The 16,752-nt window shown below is 39.5% G+C and overlaps 2 protein-coding genes across 2 annotated transcripts in view; both read left to right on the forward strand.

Annotated features, from left to right (window-relative positions):
• LOC116671527 (caveolae-associated protein 1) overlaps positions 1-9,931 on the forward strand; it is a 30,994-nt gene extending 21,063 nt beyond the window's left edge. The window contains exon 2 of the mRNA XM_032502884.1: positions 6,142-9,931. Within this exon, the coding sequence (XP_032358775.1) occupies positions 6,142-6,981 (840 nt within the window). The 3' untranslated portion in view covers positions 6,982-9,931. The remainder of the gene's footprint in view (positions 1-6,141) is intronic.
• Positions 9,932-11,911: 1,980 nt separating this feature from the next.
• Positions 11,912-16,752, forward strand: part of LOC116671513 (signal transducer and activator of transcription 5B) — a 40,694-nt gene continuing 35,853 nt past the window's right edge. The window contains exons 1-2 of the mRNA XM_032502863.1: positions 11,912-12,094; positions 13,463-13,597. Of these exons, the coding sequence (XP_032358754.1) occupies positions 13,470-13,597 (128 nt within the window). The 5' untranslated portion in view covers positions 11,912-12,094; positions 13,463-13,469. The remainder of the gene's footprint in view (positions 12,095-13,462; positions 13,598-16,752) is intronic.

Raw genomic sequence — 16,752 nt, forward strand, 5'->3', positions numbered from 1 at the left:
CATCTTTGAAAGGAGACTTCCAGGAAACACAGACAGAATAACAGGCTTAGTGATAAGTGTTAATTGTACAAGAAGGTTCATGTATTATGATGATGAAAATGAAGAACACATTAAACTCCTAGGACAAAACTAAATGCAGACTTGGCTTCACTTTGATGGACTACGCAACTGAAGCAAGTTTCATATGGGACAGAAATGAAACAAAACTAATAGATTCTTGGGGAAAAATGAATCCAAGTAAGCTTTAAATCATACAAAATTAAAACATGCAAACCTCTCATATTTGCCTTTTCAATCCCCTTTGAGTAGAGTTTGAACATGTCTGACTTTGACTCTCCTAGTGGTGACTAAAAGTAAAACCAACTTTGTGTGTGTGGCCCAAACGCTTGTGTTGGGCTGTACAGCAGCAGAGTGGACGGTCACCGTACACACTCCTCATGAAAGAGAAACACTGTGTTGTGCTGACAACACACAGCATCTGCCAGCTGATCTCAGCAACTCACACACGCACACACACACACACCACACAAAATGATATGATAGGCTTTTGTAAGAACTATCACATATTACAGTTTTTAACAACTGCATACACACGTTTTTAAAACTTTTTCCTTTTTTTCAAAAAGTCTACGGACAATTCCCAAAACTGCACACACCAAATGTAAAATAACTTCAAAATGAAATATATTGCAATAATTGATATATTGACATTTTTAACCTTTTTTCCAAACTCTAATTTTCCCCAATTTCAAATGATGTCCCCCAAAAGGAAACTTTGTCAACATCTGTTTTATCTAAAAAGATAAATTTCTCTGTTTGGTCATATCACTTCAGTTTTTATTACTTCAAATTGGGATTGTCAAGCAGACAAACGGACCAACGCATGTATAATAAAAGATCCTTACTTGCCTCTACTACTCCTCTTACTCTCAACAAATCTGATCTGGTAATCTGACCTTTGACCTGTTCACAGGCCACCTATGTGTCTGTCTGTCTCTCTATCCCCAACATGTTGACATATAGTGTAATTACAATAAAATGTATTATGCCAGAGAGGAAGAGCGCCACAGTAAAATCAACCACCTTTCAAATTAATAACTTTTCCACTAGCCATGAGTCACTGCATGCAGCAATCTGTCCAACCCTGACAGACTGAGGACTGAAAGAAAGAAAGATCCGACCCTCTCTCCATCGCTCTCGCTTTCACTCCCTCTCTTCCACACACACACACGCCTGCATTCACCAAACACACACACACATTGTGGTTCAATGTGTTTCGCAAATTTCTTCTCTTCTGACTGTCATTTTGTAATTCAAGTGCGAACCAGATCTGGAACTTATCTCCATGTGCATATCTTGCAAAAGCTAAAGGCAAAATGTAGTCACTGCCACACACAACACACACACACACACACACACACACACAACACAACACACACAAACACCACACACACACACACACACACACACAAACACACTCTATCTCACCGAACCATTACATACCTCATTCGTCTATTTTCCATGGAGTGTACTGAACCTTCCTGTCTTTTGTGCGGCAGCCTCGTGGAGAACAATGTCCCATTAAATTAGGAGGGTCAGGAAGTCAACACACTAAGGTGAATGCCTGAACTTCCCCATACCCTCTTTCCATGTACTTGGACACCCACACACACACACACACACACACACACACACACACGCACGCAGCACAGAATTCCGTGTTGAATACCTCTGAGTACACATTAGCCTGTGACTTCCTACACTCTGAACTGACAGACTGGGCTTTCCCCAGCACACACTGTATCTAGGCTCCAAGATCCAGCTACAACTAATTTTACCGTTAAAGCTTCTGGGATTCAGCTCTTTTGCTGGCTTACAGAGTAGCTAAGTTTGGCTTACAGAGTAGTTAAGTTTGGTAAAAAAAAAAGTCATGTGAATAAAGCTGGTGAAAGTGTGTTTCCATCCAACAACTTTAAAGCAAATGAAAACTTGCGTAATGACGTCACATGCTGTTTTCAAATTAGTTTATTGAGTTGATTTGAGACATTTTAAGGTGTTTCCATTCATTTTCGCACCGAATCGCAAACATTTAAGCAAACTTTTGGGAACAACGTTTTTTTAGACAAAAGGGATCGCGCCGTCTACCAACACATGATCAATATTGGACAAAATGTCATAAGGCTTATGTGCCAGCTGATAGCAACATATCAAGCGATAATAGGAAAACAACAACACATTGCTATGATGATCCATATACTTGGCTTTTATTTTACCTCCAGCACCACTGCGAGACAACTCTTTTTTGAGACATGTCGCTCTGTTTGAGCGCCTTCCATTCACTGCGAGTTCCTGATAAATTATGGAATTTCTTAGATTTTTGAACTAAAATGTCTTCTTCTTTCGCACTTCATTATTTGTTCGGCAAATAACATTTCCATCAGCGTTTATCACATAAGCCGTGTATTGATCAAGAGAAAATCTGAGGAGACCGATGTATTTCCTTTGAGTCGATATTCATGAAATTCAATCAAATTTTACTGTTTCCATAAGGCATTTTTCATTCAATGTCACTTAATTCGGATAAAAACGTGTGGATGAAACATAGCTAGTGTATTACTGTAACTAGTAAATATTCCTTTAGGCCTAAAATTACACTTATTTATTTCTGGTTTTATTTTCTGGGCTCCAAGGTTTCCGTTCCCTAAGAACCATATGGATCTTACAGTATTGAGAATGATTCCAATAAGATCCATGTGAGACAAGGCTGGACTAACTATTGTAATGTGTGTGTGTGTGTGTGTGTGTGTGTGTGTGTGTGTGTGTGTGTGTGTGTGTGTGTGTGTGTGTGTGTGTGTGGTGTGTGTGTGAGTGTGTGTGTGTGTGTGTCATCATGGCAAAATGTGGTCCAAGAGACAAATACTACCACATAGGTGGCTTTGAGTTCTTTTACAGGTGTTTATGTGTCCCTGAAAATGTCTATTTGTGCACAAGATGTATCAAAGTTGCCATGACATGATTGACTTTTACCTTAATGGTCTTACTTTTGTTTTGGACAAGTCCTTTCTTCTAGCAATACTCCCAGGACAAGATGTCAACTTTGCATGTAAAAGATCTCATACTCTGATGGGCTGATGTTAATGATATTTGCAATTTTCCTGTTTCCATTTCACTTTGCTGAACTATTCCTTTAAGATATGGTGGTAAAATCCATTCTCTGTGGAAAAAAGTGAAATATTCCTGCAAGAAATAGCGGCATGCAAACATTTGAACCTAAGGTCCACTTTCAATAAATGCTCTTTTGACAAACTGTGAGGCCATATCAGAAACTTGGACCACACGTTGCTTACTGTAAGCGATTTACAACACTCACTGCATTGTCTTTGAGATTGAAACAAGATGTAATGAACTTTAGCGAGGCAAGTATTTTCCAGCACCCATGCCTGTGAACACATCTGTTCAGGAAAGCCAAGTTCCCTCATCCAAGGTCAAGTTTACCCAAGATAGTACAATACCTTCATAAAACCACCATTACACTGTAACACAACACAATAGACAGGAGCCCCCCGCCCCCCCCAGCTCTCATACCTCCACTTTCCAGCCAACACTTTGATGCTATTATCTTCCTGCAGAGCAGATGGTTTTCCAAGACTCTGAAGCATCATCCCCCTTGTGCTATTACTCGATTCATACGACAGAAGACAAGAATCTTCCCTTTCCACACCTTAACCCCCCCCCCACCCGTGGTCCTTTGTTCTGGCTCTGCTGTGTTCCTGTTTGAACATAGAGGCGGTGTAGAGGGAGAGGAAAAGACAATACGTACATGTATTGGCCCTCATGCAGACATTCAGGAGCCCAATTGGATTGGTTGATTTGCTGTGATGGAAAGAGGAAGACCCCCTCCCATCACCCCTCCTTCCATTCCTTTCGTTAACAAGCTGGAGCATTGTATTTACGAGGTGAACGAGGCACATGAGAGAAAGGGAAAGAAAGGTTTCCTCATCTGCAACGCAAACAGGGAAAGGCAAGAAAAAAGGTTTATGGTATGGGAGATGGAAAAGCAAGAGGAATGGAGGGATCGACGATGTTAGAAGGAGAAAAGCATACAGTGGTGCTGTGCAGCAATGCATTATCAGAGCGGGCTGGGGTCAGGCCTTCATACTTACTTGGGCTTTATACACATCGACCAAAGCCAAACTAGTGAGCCCTGAAGCCTGCAGGATTCATTACACAAGGAATAGGGGAACTGCTATTCTTAGACACTTGCATTTAGTAAGACTACTTAGTCCTCATGGGGTTATTAAAATCCAAATTTGCATGGAAATCGTGTGTGAAAAGTGGCGGCCTGTGGTAGACAGGAGTTCTCCAAAATGGAATGGGTCCATCTTTTGGGCAGTGGGAACCTGTTTCACGCTGTTCTGCCTATTACATTTTGGGAACAAGTTGACATTTTTAAAGGTGGCCCCATAGGGAAACATCAAGGAGTCACAAATCTTTGTATCATAAAAGTATAAAAACTGCATATATCCCGTCTACAATATTTGTTTAGTTTTTTTAACAATAACATGAGTTTCCCCAGCCTGCCTATGGTCCCCCAGTGGCTAGAAATAGAGATAGGTGTAAACCGAGCCCTGGGTATCCTGCTCTGCCTTTGAAAAAATGAAAGCCCAGATGGGCCAATCTGGAATTTTGCTCCTTATGAAGTCACAAGGGGCAAGGTTACCTCCCCTTTCTCTGCTTCCCTTCCCTTTGTTGGCCCAGGGAATTTGGCCCACCCATGAGAGAGAGACATCATGGGGCTTTCAAACAAGCAAAGTGGCGGCTGGTCAAGGTCACACCCCCAGCCTCCACCTTGCCCCCCCTCTCTTCTCCTCAAAAGCTACAGACTCAGAAATGGCACATACTGGGGAAAGCTCATTGTGGGACTGGCTCTAGTGGCTAGAATTCTGCACAAAGGCTGAATTTATATATTACATATACATATATATTAAATATTCTGGATGAATACAAGATATGGGAGAATCAGAGAATGTGTCAGTCTGCAGAGAGAAACATGATTAAACCACAAAACTTCAATCCTACCTTATCCCAATGGGAACATTGTGGACCTGTGTGTGTGTGTGTGTGTGTGTGTGTGTGTGTGTGTGTGGTGTGTGTGTGTGTGTGTGTGTGTGTGTGTGTGCGTGTGTGGTCTTGTTGAACTAAATTCGTGGGGTCCAAAAACCCGGATTTCAGTATACTAGTGGGGTCCCGACATCTTTGTAGGGGCCAGAATGCAGGACCCCACAACTTTAAAGGGCCTTTTGAGGGTTAAGATTTGGTTTTAGGATTATGATTATAATTAGGTTATGGTTAGGGTGAGGGTTAAGTTTAAGATTAGGCATTTAGTTGTTATGGTTAAGGTTAAGGTAAGGGGCTAGGGAATGCATTTTGTCAATGAGTGAGTCAATTAATGTGTATGTAGAAGTAGAAGGGTATGTGCAATTTTGTTGCGTAACTGTTCAACATTTAACTCACACACACACCCGCCCCACACACACACACACACAAACACACCACCACCACCACCACCACCACCACCTATTTCCATTTTAATGTTTCCATCCCTTTGTCTCTGAGACAGTTACATTTTTCTCTGTCATGTCTTCCTGGAGTCTTGTGTGAGCCCTGGAGTCCTGTTTCAGATTCCACTTGGTCTTGGCCTCCACCAGACGTAATCTACCCACATCTCTAATGTCTCTATTGTGTAGCAAACCTGTGGTGATTCATGTTTCTCACCACAGTTTACTTGTTTGTACCTGTGTGCACAGAAAAGAGAATGAAAAAATGCACAATATAACATGCATATACATGCAAAAATGTCAACTTTACAAGTTCAACTTAACATGTATGTGCATTAATTACAGCTTGTGCTAGCAGTCTGAGTTGCTGGAGATCTCAAGAAAGATCAGTTTCTCTGTGGCTTTCCATTTTACCCTACTATTATTATTTCTACATTTTGTGGCTTAAAAAATAATATGTATTGTATTTCTCTGTCTATATGTTCATTGACCATATGTAAAACTTGAATTTCATCAAGGTTCACTTCTTGCTGGCTTCATTAAATCACATTAACGTGAATTCTTCATGTTCTCTTCTCCATAGGATGAAGTGAAGGTTCCCTCAAAACTAAGCATCTCAAAATCCATGAAGGTTTCTGAGTCTGTGTCAGGAAGCAAAGGAGGCAGCCTACTGGAGCTCAAGGAAGCTGTGGAAGAGGAGGAGAGAGGAGACGGAGAGAAGGAAGACAAACCCCACATAGACCTCTCATCGGATGAAGAGGGGGTGGAGATTGAGGAGACCATTGAGGAGTCCCGTGCAGAGCGCATCAAGCGAAGCAGCCTTCAGCGCGTACAAACCCTGAAGACGGTCTTCTCAAAGGAGAAGATGGATAAGACCAGAGCAAAGACCAAAGAGAACCTGGAGAAGACAAAGCAGAAAACCAAGGAGAACCTGGAGAGGACAAGGCAGAAAACCAAGGATAATTTAGAGAAGACCAAGCAGAAGACCAGACAGAACCTGGAGAAGACACGTCACAACATTGAGAAGAAGATGGGGAAGCTCGGAACACGGATGAGCGTCAACCCTGAGCACAAACAGAAGATCCAGACATCCCGCGACAAGGTGAAGAAGGCCTTCACGCCAGACCATGTTGTTTACGCCCGGTCCAAGACTGCTGTGTACAAGGTGCCCCCCTTCACCTTCAAAGTCAGGAAAGTCCGCGAGGGCGCCGTTGAGGTGGTCCAAGGCACCGAGATGGTGGAGGTGTCCCAGGATGCTGATCCCTTCAGTGGAGTGGAGGATGAGGTTGAGGAGGGCGCAGTGGAGGTCGAGATGGAGATGATGAATGGAGGTGGAGATGAGGAAGAGGCTGAGGAGGATGAAGAGGACGACAGCCATGATGCTCTGCAAGAGAATGAAGACAGAGATAGAGACAGTGACTAGATAAAGAATAAGGAATTTCCTAACATAATCCCTGAGGTTCTTTTGTAAAAATTGAATAATTGTGGGGATTGGGAAGATTGCTACAGAGTAATTATGGTTGATTACAACTTGGGTCTCATTTTTTGTTATCATTTTGGCCATTATTCCTATCAGTTATGATAACTTTGTACTGACAAGTCATTGCTGAGATCTGGGAACATAGCCTCATCGCTCCAAATTTGACTGGTCATTCATACGATCATACAGGTGGTTAGCCAGCCATCATTTAGTCCAGATGATCTAATCACCTTTATTTGGACTTAACATTTAAAAGGGATGACCCAAACTGTCGGTCATAATCTTTCATCATACAGGAAAATAGTGTGCAAAGTACTAGTGTAAAGTGTATTGTAGGTCAAAGTTGAACCAGGATGTTGGCAATGTAACACCGTGTGTTTTCTCCTCCAATTAAGTTTGTTGTTTCCATCCCGTCTGATAGCCGGACTGTTAGTGTCTCTCAACTCGTCAGACTACTTAATAGCAAGGTCGCCTATGGCTGGATTAGCAACCAGGCAGAGCAGGCAACAGCCCCAGAAATACACGAGGTGTGTCAACTGATTTGTGCAAGTTTGCTTTGTTTGGGAATATACAATATCAAAGCTTCAGTGCATCATTCTTTTTACATTAAATGTCCCATGGCATGAATATTTCACTTTACTTTTTTAGTTTTTTTAACATTAATATGAGTTCCCCCAGCCTGCCTATGGTCCCCCAGTGGCTTGAACTGGCGCTAGGTGTAAACTGAGCCCTGGGTATCCTGCTCTGCCTTTGAGGAAATGAAAGCTCAGATGGGTCAATCTGGAATGTTGCTCCTTATGAAGTCATAAGGGGCAAGGCTACCTCCCCTTTCTCTATTTTGCCCGCCCAGAGAATTTGGCCCATCCATGAGAGAGAGACATCATGGCTTTGAAATTAACAAAGTGGCAGTTGGTCAAGCCGCCTCCTCCTTGCCCCCCCTTCTCAGAAATGGCACATACTAAGGAAAGCTCATTGTGGGACTGGCTCTAGTGGCTGTAATTCTGCACCAAGGCTGATTTTTTTTTCAGATACAGTATTAGGGGACCACCAAGGTCTATATAAAAACATCCAAGAGCACCATGTCACGGGACCTTTAATGAATGCCTGTTACATTCAAGCCATTGACTTCAAGCCATTTAGCCAAATGACTAAATGACAAAATTAATTGAGAGCTCTATACAACTCTCTCTGTATTTCTCAGGGTGGCTTTGTTTCGAAAATTGTGTCGTTTGGCAACATTCACGCAGATACTCGAGTGAAGATAATGACCTCTTCCATCATGTTTTTTCAATCCTCCGTGTCCTCCTTGGCTACTAGTAACTGTGTGGAGGAGGGGTGGGGTTGGTGCACGATTACGGAAGGCTTGTGTCATGTGGATGCAACAACAGTGGTGTTGTCATTACTTTAGTATTTCTCATGGGGGAGACAGAGACTCCGCACTCTAGCTTTAAAGCACACTATCAACTGACATGATGACTGACTCAAGCTTGATTTAGGGTGGTGCAGATCTTTTGCCATAGCCTACGTAAGTGGCCTGAAGTTTATACTAGTGCGTTGGTATAAATCACGCTTTATGGTAGGTCTGGCTTTATTGAATACTCATGAGGCCCTGTCTTGAAGAGGGTCCCTATATACAAATGACTCACAAGTAGTTTGAACACTGTCGCTTGTAGTGAGGAATTATCACCTGTCCCTGCAATTCCCTGTGGATCTAGGCAAAGGTTTTGCATCTTCCAGTTCATTGTTTAATGGCCAAAACATAACCAAAGAGCAAAGCCAGGGCCAGGTACAGTTGTATTCTAGCGTATAAAAACTGTAGCCTACACATTGCACAGAGTTGGACCCTTAGCAGGTTAGCATTCCCAGATCTTCAGCCGATAGGAATGATGGACAAAAAAAAGACCCAAGTTGCGAATTCTTTTTAACAACTTAGGTTTTACTTTATTCGACTACAGATTGTGTGCTTAAAAGAAAAATCAGAAAAGGCTTCATTTAAAAGGGGCTTAATGAAAAACCCATCTTTGCAATCACACTTCAAGGGTTGTATACAGTCCATTTGTATTTGGATAGTGTAGATGATCATGACATCTGAAAGAAGAATAAAATGGGAAGAGGCAACTGAAAATAACACTATTCTTGGTTGGGAAGGGTGGCGGTCCAAAAACTGACATGATCAAGAAATTATTAAAAGGGGACACCATCATTCCCATTGTAAGAAAGTGTAATTTGTCATTTCCTTTCCTGTTTCACGTTTTGTTTTTATTAAAACCACAACCACTGACAACTAGTGGGATGAGCTAATAAAAATAAATCATCTCCTGTCACTGATTCTTCAGTAGTATTAGGATAACATAAAGAAAATGATCCCACAGACTGTAAAAAAGCAGATTCCCAAAGGCCAATTTTTTCAAAAACACAGTACATATTGGTGCTTAAAATATATAAATTCTTTCTGTATTACAAACCACACATGCATAATTATTCCTTCCACCCCTTTTTGTTGTTCAGCTGTTTAAATGCTGTTAAGTGTTATGTTACTCTGCTAAATTTACTCATTTTTTTTAGAAGCACAGTGATTTGCTTTGTAATTTCTAGGTTTTGATGAACTCACATTTAGGTATTTGTGTATGATTTTGTATGTGACCACAATTTACACTTGGCGGATGTCATCTTCTTTTCATTACTGACAGAATGTAGCTTAACTGCTGTAGTTTTAGCAAACCTTATTGCATGTTATACTCTTACGCAACGTTTTACTGCCAAAGAATAACCATGAAAATGAAGGTCTGCAAAATCTGCACCAAAAAAAGAAAAGAAGAAGAAGGCAGAAACAGCTCATCCATAGGTCCAATGCATTTCCCTCACTATTGGTATCCACTTTCATTATCTTCTCTTACAAATGTTCTTCTTAAAACACGCTATGTGCTTTTCTAATATGTATTTCATAAATGAACTCAGATAAGGACCCCTACTTGCAGCGAGTCTCACAAACCTCTGGTAGTTTAGATTCTTATCAACACTGTGTACACTGTGTACGGGAGCTTTCCATTCCCAGGGCTAAATTTCAAAACAAGAGTGTGTGTGTCTCCTGTGTGTGTGTGTGTTGTGTGTGTGTGTGTGTGTGTGTGTGTGTGTGTGTTGTGTGCTGTGTGTGTGTCTGTTGTGTGTGTGCTATTGCAGCGGTCTGACACTGACCCCTAGTGTCCAATCATCTCACTATAATTTCCTCTGCTCCAGATAAATTGTGTATTTCACCAGGTCTCTAAGTGACAAATGACCATTATATTTTACATATTTCCCCACAGGTTTTCTCTATTGTCCACATTTACTTATTTGTAATACAAGTTATAAATATGTTTTATATATTCCCCGCTAGGCCTACTGCCGGTATTGAACGAGTGAGAATTAATTCAAGAAAGAATAAATAAATAAATTAACTCTTTTTTTTACCGAATGGGGCGTACACCCTGGACAGTTCAACAGTCTGTCAAATGGCTAAAACAGAGACAGACCCACAATGCATTTGTGAATTCAAAAAATAGTTTTACATACTGTAACTGTTGCCAAAGTTTCCCACATTGCCACAGTATGTGTACTGTCACAGTTTAGTTTCCAGCTCAGACACATCACAGCTTTATTTGTGCTTTTGTGTATATAATGTGAATCATTCCTCATCATTTTGCAGCTTCTCGGGACAAATCCTTTCAATATTTGCACAGGTTTCACAGTGATCAAAGAAAACATATTCTAGCTGTTTGATAATTGTGATAGATAATTCTTTCAGTGGTTGAGTGCTCAGCCTTTCAAAATGGATTGACAAAGTCATGTTTTAGCAGTAACAACACACAGATGTGCGGAGGGAGGCCTATGTCAATGGAACATAAAATCTAGTTCAAACTTTACTGTTTCCTTGCTTTTTTGTTGTTGATTACTGGTTCCTGTTTAATGTTTCATTGCTTAACCACTAATGATTTCATTAATAAAAGCTATTTGGTTCACAGTTTCTGGTTTTCTGTTTTATGTTAGCAGAAAAAGTGAAGGACTGGACACCAAAAAAACCTTTTGATTACATGCTGTGTGACTTTTAGTTTGGTTGTGTTTTTTTATTATTAATTAATTATTAATTTATTAACGTATTTGTCAAACATGGGGATCTATAGTTGTGGATCATGTTAAAGTCTAACAAGTAGCTTAATGTCGGATGCAAAGAGAAACATAGGTACAATGCAGAGGTAGAAAAAATTGTTCTGCTCACCGTTTTGATGCCTCACAATAGTGTTTATGTATTGTCACTGGGATACCATAGATCGGTATTTCCACAAGGACCACATCATATATCATATATCATACATATCTCAAAATAATATCAAAAAGTAGCAGGTGCCCATTCTTACAAGTAATTGTCTACAACCCAAGGCCACATGACAGAGTCCATAAATATCATAATTTATCACATCATATGTTCTATGTAGAGTCAGACAAACCCGAACTGATAAAAAAAAACTATTTACAGATTTAAAATATAAAATATAACATAATAATTTCATTTTATTATTATTATTATTTTTATTATTTTTTTTATTTTAATTGTTATTATTTTCATAACTCCCCTAACCTGTTGCCTCGTTCTGATTTTATCAGCACAAAGGTGGGGCTGTTAGCGGAAATAGTAGAACTGCCAAGACTCTACAAAGCTATCTGAAGTTAGCATGAATACGACCGGAAATGTCGTTTGTAACTCAATCAAAAACGTAGAAATATGGATTGTTCGAAAACACCAATAAACTTACCTTAGCAGATTGTATGTACAGTATGTGTGTTATCTGATATTAGACATTTAGTTATTTAATAACACTTTTATTTTGAAATCCTAAATCGGAAGCTGTCATCTTTAACTTAACGCTGGTCAACAACAGCTGCTTTGCAAGAAACACGACTGAAGTAGTTGGCGATGTGACGTGCACGTCAACCTACCTGTACGAGGTTTGGAAAGTTGTGTGTGTGTGGTGCTACTCGTCCATGGTGTAGCTCTAAGTGTGGCGCCGTCTCTGAATAGGTGAGTTAGTTAAAGACGTAACTAATGTTAGGTGTTAACATAATTAATTAATGGCGAATGAAAGTGAAGTGTTGCTCGCGCGCTGCAAGAGTTACTTCATCCCTGTGCTTTCCTATTATGCTAGTTTGTAGACTAGCTTACTTTCGCTAGCTAGCTAACATTACGTTGTCTGGTAACGTAAGGTACATTAACTACCTTCCCAATGAGCATGTTAATATCTTTTTAGCAATACTCGGTGATCGCCATTTTCAAGTTCGCTGCACATAATGCTTGCCAACGAGCCTATTTTAATGTACAGTAATGTTAGCAAGCTAAGCTATCTCCTAAACTTTTGGGAGAGCAATACTACTAAAGACCCGATGGGTTCTGCCCTCTTGTGTAGCTGAGAATGTAACGTCAATCCCAAAACTACAACACCACACACACAAATACAAACATATAAAATGCGGTTCTCTTTTTTTTAATACACATTACACAATAATTTTTTTTAAAGCACATTTTCTGACAATGTGTTTGGCCAAATTTAGCATATAGTTTTACTATCATCACGAAGTAATGTATAATTTTATAATTACACTCACTCTATTGAATTACAGTACACACAGGCTACACATGCTCAGGTCCTATACACAATTTGATCCCAATGGGATTAGTAATTACTACAAACAGGTCTGATATTTACACACACATGCAGTACCTACAGTATACATGCACAAATGGGGAGATGTCAGATTGAGTGGGCTGCCAGTTGGACCAGCACCCTGAGCGGTTGGGGGTGTATGGTGCCTTGCTCAGGAGGTGAAGTGGCATCTCTCCAGCTACTGATGCATACTCCGTACTTTGGTCCAGTTCAAGTCCATACGGGGACTTGAACTGACGACCCTCTGGTTCCCAACCCAACTGCCCTACGGACTGAGCTACTGCCACCTCAAGTATTATTCTCAGATGTTCACGAACATATTACTAATATTATATAGTACTAGTACTGGTATTGTTACAGGTTTGACATGTCTGGGCAAGTTTTATTTTTTGTGTATCAGTATGTCAATTAGAAGTGTCGGTTTCTAACAAATGAATTGTAGGAAGTGCACACTATTTGTGATGCATTTTCTGTATTTTATCTGTTGCACTTTAAAGTAACCTAAAGAGATTTGTTCTAACACATCCTTTTGAAAATGCTCACCTGTTTGGTTATTTATTGCTATTTACTGAATTCCTTTAAGCAATTCCTTAAACATTATGGTAACTCTTTCCTGCTCTCCATCTCCTTCCCCATCATCTTCCCTTTATCTCTTGTTGCTGTTTATTCCCCTCTCTCTCTCTCATCCTCTCCTGGCTTCTTCCTTTTGCTATCCTCCTGTTCCAAAGGAGCACCATGGCAATGTGGATCCAGGCCCAGCAGCTGCAGGGTGAGGCCTTGCACCAGATGCAGGCGCTGTATGGCCAGCACTTCCCAATCGAGGTGCGACACTACCTGGCCCAGTGGATTGAATGTCAGCTCTGGTATGCAGTAGACTTTTATCTTTATTTCTATTCCAATTTCTTTTTAATGACAATCTCTTTAGATGGAAGGTACATTTGGCTGGATTTATTTTTTATAATATACAATCAATTTACATTCTTAATCGCATGAGATTCCTCGTCAACTCACGATTAATCGCAAATTAATCAAATTGAATTGAATCTTTCAAATGTACCTGAAAAAGGGATAGTCTTCAGGTTTTAAGTTCACAAAAGGTTGGTATCTCATGAACACCTTTACACAATCCCCCATTTAAAAAGTCCTATAAAAATATTTTATATTCTGAATACAATGTTGTCAGTGTGTTAATGTTGGAGTCCTGACCCTTGGCAAACAAGCGATTGCGCCGTCTTTAGAAAGTTAACTAGTCGCAAGTTTGCGATAAAATGCAGTTGGGTTGTCGAGACAAAAAACATTTATGTAGCAGCTGTAATTCAAATAAACTAAATGTCATTTTTTTCTTTACTCTTATACTAAATGTTTGCCAGTGTCGCTCAAGCAGAACAACAGGGTCAGGAAGAGAAAGAGACAGATTTGTTCGTTTATAAAGTTATTTCTGATTGGCATAATATACATATATTTTTTGTTAAAAACAGCCTTTCGTCCTAATTGTAATCACTGCCCTTTGCAATGGCGTGGCTGAATTATCAACTATTTCCTGTTTGGATGAAACAATGTACTTGCTTTTATCACACTAAAACCCTCACACAAAGCTTGATCTTACTTTACAGCACCACAAATTCCAAGACAACAAATACATAAATGTGCTGTATTTATATAGCGCTTTTCCAGTCTTAACAACTGCTCAAAGCGCTTTTACATCTACAGAAACATTCACCATTCACCACATTCATACACTGTGGCCGGGCTGCCGTACAAGTGCCACCTCTCACGATAAACATTCATACACATTCACACTCCGATGCGCAACTCGGGATTCAGTGTCTTGCCCAAGGACACTTCGACAATGACTGCAGGGCAGGGATCGAACCACCACCTTCCGATTGGCAGGCAACCGCTCTAAACCCTGAGCCACAGCCGCCCCTTTACATAGTACCTAATACCATGACACTTTCTATCTGGAATCCAATGGGTTGTCTGTATTTAACCCTACTCTCCTTTTTGTAAGATCTAACGTAAATTCAGGCAGTGTAGATTTTTGGTACGGCCTGTGGATTTTTTTAGAGGTAAAGAAATTTGAATAGCGTGTGAATTTTGTTTTTTGTGAATTTTATTTTTTGTGAATTTTTGTTTGTTAAATGTGCGGATTTTGGGTTGGGCGTGTAGACTTTGTGAAGGTGTGAATCATTTTTTATATTTAATATCATGAAGTTCTGTGTAAAGAATTATTAACAAAGGAATTATTTTGTTTGAATTATGAAAGATACAGTGGCTTGAGAAAGTTTACACACCCATGCTAAAATAGATTTAAAAAGAGTAATAAAAACCATCTTTTGGAAATTGATCTTAATGCCTTAATTAAAAAAAAAATTGGAAAATCCAACCTTTTATGGACACCAATTATTGTGAAGGAATAATGTATTGTAAATAAATAAATGTTCCACCTTAAGATACAGGGTGCATAATTATACACACCCCTATGTTAAATTGCTATAGAAGCAGGCAGATTTTTATTTTTAAAGGCCAGTTATTTAATGGATCAGGATACTATGCATCCTGATACAGTTCCCTTGGGCTTTGGAATTAAAATAGCCCCCCCAATCATCACATACCATTCACGATACATAGAGATAGCCTTTATTATTAGACTCACGGTCCATAAGATACAACAACAACAACAACAACAACAACAACAAAGATACAATTACACAAGACAGACAACAGACATTGGCATGGGGAACTTTCCATAAGTTCATCTCTCGATGTAAATTAAACCAACTATTAAGCTAACTGAAATAACACCATTCCTATCTCTAGGAATATATCAGATATATCAGCGAGCCGATATTATCGGCCGATATTAGGCATTTCCCTATCTATCGGTATCAGCATTTATAACCAGGGTATTACCTGGTTAAATAAAGGATAAATAAAAAAATAAATAAAGGATAAATAAAATAAAAAAAATATAACGGCCGATTTATCCAAAAAAAAAAAATCATTCATCAGAATTATTTATGACAAATAAATGATTCTGATAAATCAATCAAAATTTTATTTCAACAGTTAAATGAATGTTTAAAAAATAAAACGGACTTTCAACCTTGTTATGAGTGTTGGCGTTGCATAGTTTGTCCACCAGAGAGCGCTCTACAACGTCCCTGTTGGAAAGACTGATTTCAAAGGACTTTAAGTTTCATATCTTAAGTTTGTATTTTTAATCCTTTTATTTCTCAGAACTTTAATATATTTTGATGTTCCTCTGTTCTGTTTTTTATTATCATATTTTAGTGAGAACTCATAAATACCTATTAATAACTAATGTTAGGAAAATCTTTGTTTTGTAACGCACTGGAATTAAAGAAAAAACATATATATATATATATATATATATATATATATATATATCAGATTTTTAAATAACCAAATATTCGTATCGGCCTTTCAGTCGGGCTCTAGTTTGTGAGAATTTACGCAATAAAGTTACCAGGAAGCAAGAAATCTGCTCTTTTAGGCCTACACCACCCTCTCCAAATGGGCACTGCGCTAGATCAATTCAAATTGACTAGAAATTTCAGTTGACTAAACTACACTCAGTTAGCTAACCGTAAAGTATGTAACGTGCAGTATTTCACTAAAAACAATGTATAGACTAAAACAAAATAAATCCATCTCAACTGTCACTCTTGACCCACTCAATTCTATAGTGGTGTCTGTATAGCAGAGGATGAGAAAGCTACAGCTTAAAGCTCTGCATTCACTCATGATGCGGCACCTTCAAGCAGAGGTGTGGCTGTGCTTATTTGTGTGTTTTATTTGGAACACGCGGTGCCGTTTGTACTTCTCTGATTCACTGCTTTGTACAGTCCCTCTCTTCGTTGACTCTCTAGCTCGACCATCACTGCTCTCTGCCTCGCTTTGAGCCAGGGAAGGAGGGATGGGGCCAACAAACAGTCAAGTGATACTTACTGGCTGTGTCTCATTCCACATACTTCCGTCAGTACACTGCCAATGT

The sequence above is a fragment of the Etheostoma spectabile genome, chromosome 21, assembly GCF_008692095.1.
Source record: "Etheostoma spectabile isolate EspeVRDwgs_2016 chromosome 21, UIUC_Espe_1.0, whole genome shotgun sequence".
NCBI lineage: Eukaryota > Metazoa > Chordata > Actinopteri > Perciformes > Percidae > Etheostoma > Etheostoma spectabile.